Source organism: Chrysoperla carnea, chromosome X (genome assembly GCF_905475395.1).
Source record: "Chrysoperla carnea chromosome X, inChrCarn1.1, whole genome shotgun sequence".
NCBI lineage: Eukaryota > Metazoa > Arthropoda > Insecta > Neuroptera > Chrysopidae > Chrysoperla > Chrysoperla carnea.
Genome location: NC_058342.1, coordinates 10,694,164 through 10,696,471, shown reverse-complemented (window position 1 = coordinate 10,696,471; position 2,308 = coordinate 10,694,164). Strand labels below are relative to the sequence as shown.

General features: G+C 32.0%; 1 protein-coding gene across 1 annotated transcript; it reads right to left on the bottom strand.

The window, feature by feature from the left end:
* Positions 1–475: 475 nt before the first annotated feature.
* On the bottom strand, positions 476–790 carry LOC123302887 (acidic leucine-rich nuclear phosphoprotein 32 family member A-like). The gene has a single exon (XM_044885981.1). The coding sequence runs from the start codon at positions 788–790 to the stop codon at positions 476–478; it is 315 nt and encodes a 104-aa protein (XP_044741916.1).
* Between the last annotated feature and the right edge of the window lie 1,518 nt (positions 791–2,308).

Genomic DNA, 2,308 nt, shown 5'->3' with positions numbered 1-2,308 from the left:
TCTCCTACGCTGGAGGACTGCAAACAAGAGAGGCGGAATGCGCGTGTTACTTTGGGTTGTGAAGAGAAATATGATGAATCAGAGTTAAAATTTATTTTTATTCGAGTTTTATATCTGTGAAATAATGATTTTTGAGGAAATGAAATCCATACAGAAAACTGTATTAAGATAAACCCATGTTTCATTTTAATAATTAATCACTTTATTCTCATAGACTTTAGTCTCTTAAACGAATGAGTCTTTACTAAATATTGTTTTAAATATCAATAAGCTTGTCTAAATTATTATTTTTAAAAGTACAGTATTATATAATTAAATACGAACTTATAACTATTGGTCAATGAAGGTATTATATTAAGGTTTTTCTAATAATCGAGTTTGATAAATATTGTAGAATGAGGTGCTTTTATTAAAAAAATATATAATATTACTTTTACAACACAAAAATTGTTATGAAAAATTATATATATATATATCAATTTTCTTGCTCTTCGTCCTCTTCTTCGTCTTCTTTTTCATTTTCTTCTTTTTCATCATTATTATTATCATAACCATCTTCTTCTTCGTCTTCTGAGATTGAATCTATTTTATCTAAAAGGAAGTTTTCGTCAGAAGAATTACTCTCGAAGTCTTCGAAGTTATGATTTGGTTCTGATAAAATATCTTCAACTGTCATTGGGGTGGGGTCACCAATGAACCATGTTGGTTGTAAAGTATTTTCAATTAACTTCCAGCCGCAGTCTTCAGGATTCAAGTTTACACAACATGGATCCGTTGCGTTCGTCCACATTGAGTTGACAAAAATAGTCCTCAACATTTTTTGTTTTAATGACCGCCAGCAAGGTGGAATCATTTTTGAGTCAAAGGTCGTGACATTTTTTAAAAATTTTTCAGTACTTTTCGTTGCCGAATATTTTGTTTGAAATAATTGATATCTAGCGTCATTTACACTCGAGCATTTCTTGACACCGTATATGAGGGAAGTAAATTCTTGCACGATACTAATTTTTTCTTCATCAAATACGTCGGTTTCATTGGTGAGTGCTTGAAAAATTGTTTGAAAATTTTTATTTTTTGCAAATAATTTAAATGGTCTGACTTTGCCTTTGTTATAAAACGCAGCTGTGAAATCACAACCAGTAAAAGCATGGAATGCTGGTAGAGCACGACATAATTCTGAACCCAGTTTCAATGCTAATTGTGTACAATTTATGCAACTCTGATTAGTTGCATTTTTTTTAGTTGTTCCAGCCATCCAAATTTCTATATCAGGTACTTTGTGAATATTCCCCAACAAAATGATGAGCACATCAGTATCGTTAGCTTTGACTAAAATTTTTGAGTTTGGAGGCACTTTACTTATGTGAAACATTATTCTCGTGTCAGCCTCTTCATGTTGACAATTAAAATCAATTTCTTCTGTTTTTATTACACAGTTTCCATCTGATTTATAAGAGAAACACTGTTCTTCAACGGTTATGAAGACTTTTTTATTGAGTAATGTCGTTGCATTACAATCATTTTCCCAGTAAGTAGCTAAAAAATTAATGAGTGCCTCTTTGAAATAACGGTTTTTGAGGCTTTCGAGAAAATTATTGGGTCGAGGTTGAAGAGGGCCGTTGATAGTGTATGGAATGTTGATCGCTGATCGATTTTCCCGTTCGCAATCTTTTATCGAAGGCACTATATATTTGTCAAAAATAATATGTACTTCATGAGCACTTGTTGAGCAAAGTTTTATTAAAATAGACTCAGCTAATTTTCCAAACATCTGAGGCAAGGAAAATCCAATGAGATGTAAAAAGTAAAAACCATCAATCACTTCTATATCAATTGGTGGAGGATTAGTTAGCTTTATTTGTGATTTCAAGTGATCAGCTAATTTAGACTTCGTCGTTTTGAACATTTCACCAGAACATTGAAAAAGAGCTGGAGGTGCAGGTGCAAGAGGAAAGGTTAAACAATATTCAAGATCAACTTTTTTTTTTAATCCTATTGCTAATAGCCGTCCAAACACATCTCGTTCCATTTTCAGAAGAATGCGTTTGCTTCCGTCTCTACTTTTTTGAGTTTTTTTAACGCAGTCAGATGCAAAATTTAAAATGTTATTTCTACGAATGGATTTCACGAATCTCCCAGGTTCTTCAACACATTCTGATATAAATTCCATTTTTTGTTTCTTGCCAATTGATATAATGTTAAGAAGAAAGTCAGCCACAGGTTGAGATGCTGCTTTGCCAGTCGAAATGTTGAACAGCGAATTTTCATCTATATTTTTATTAAAGGGATTTATTGAGTTATTAAATAC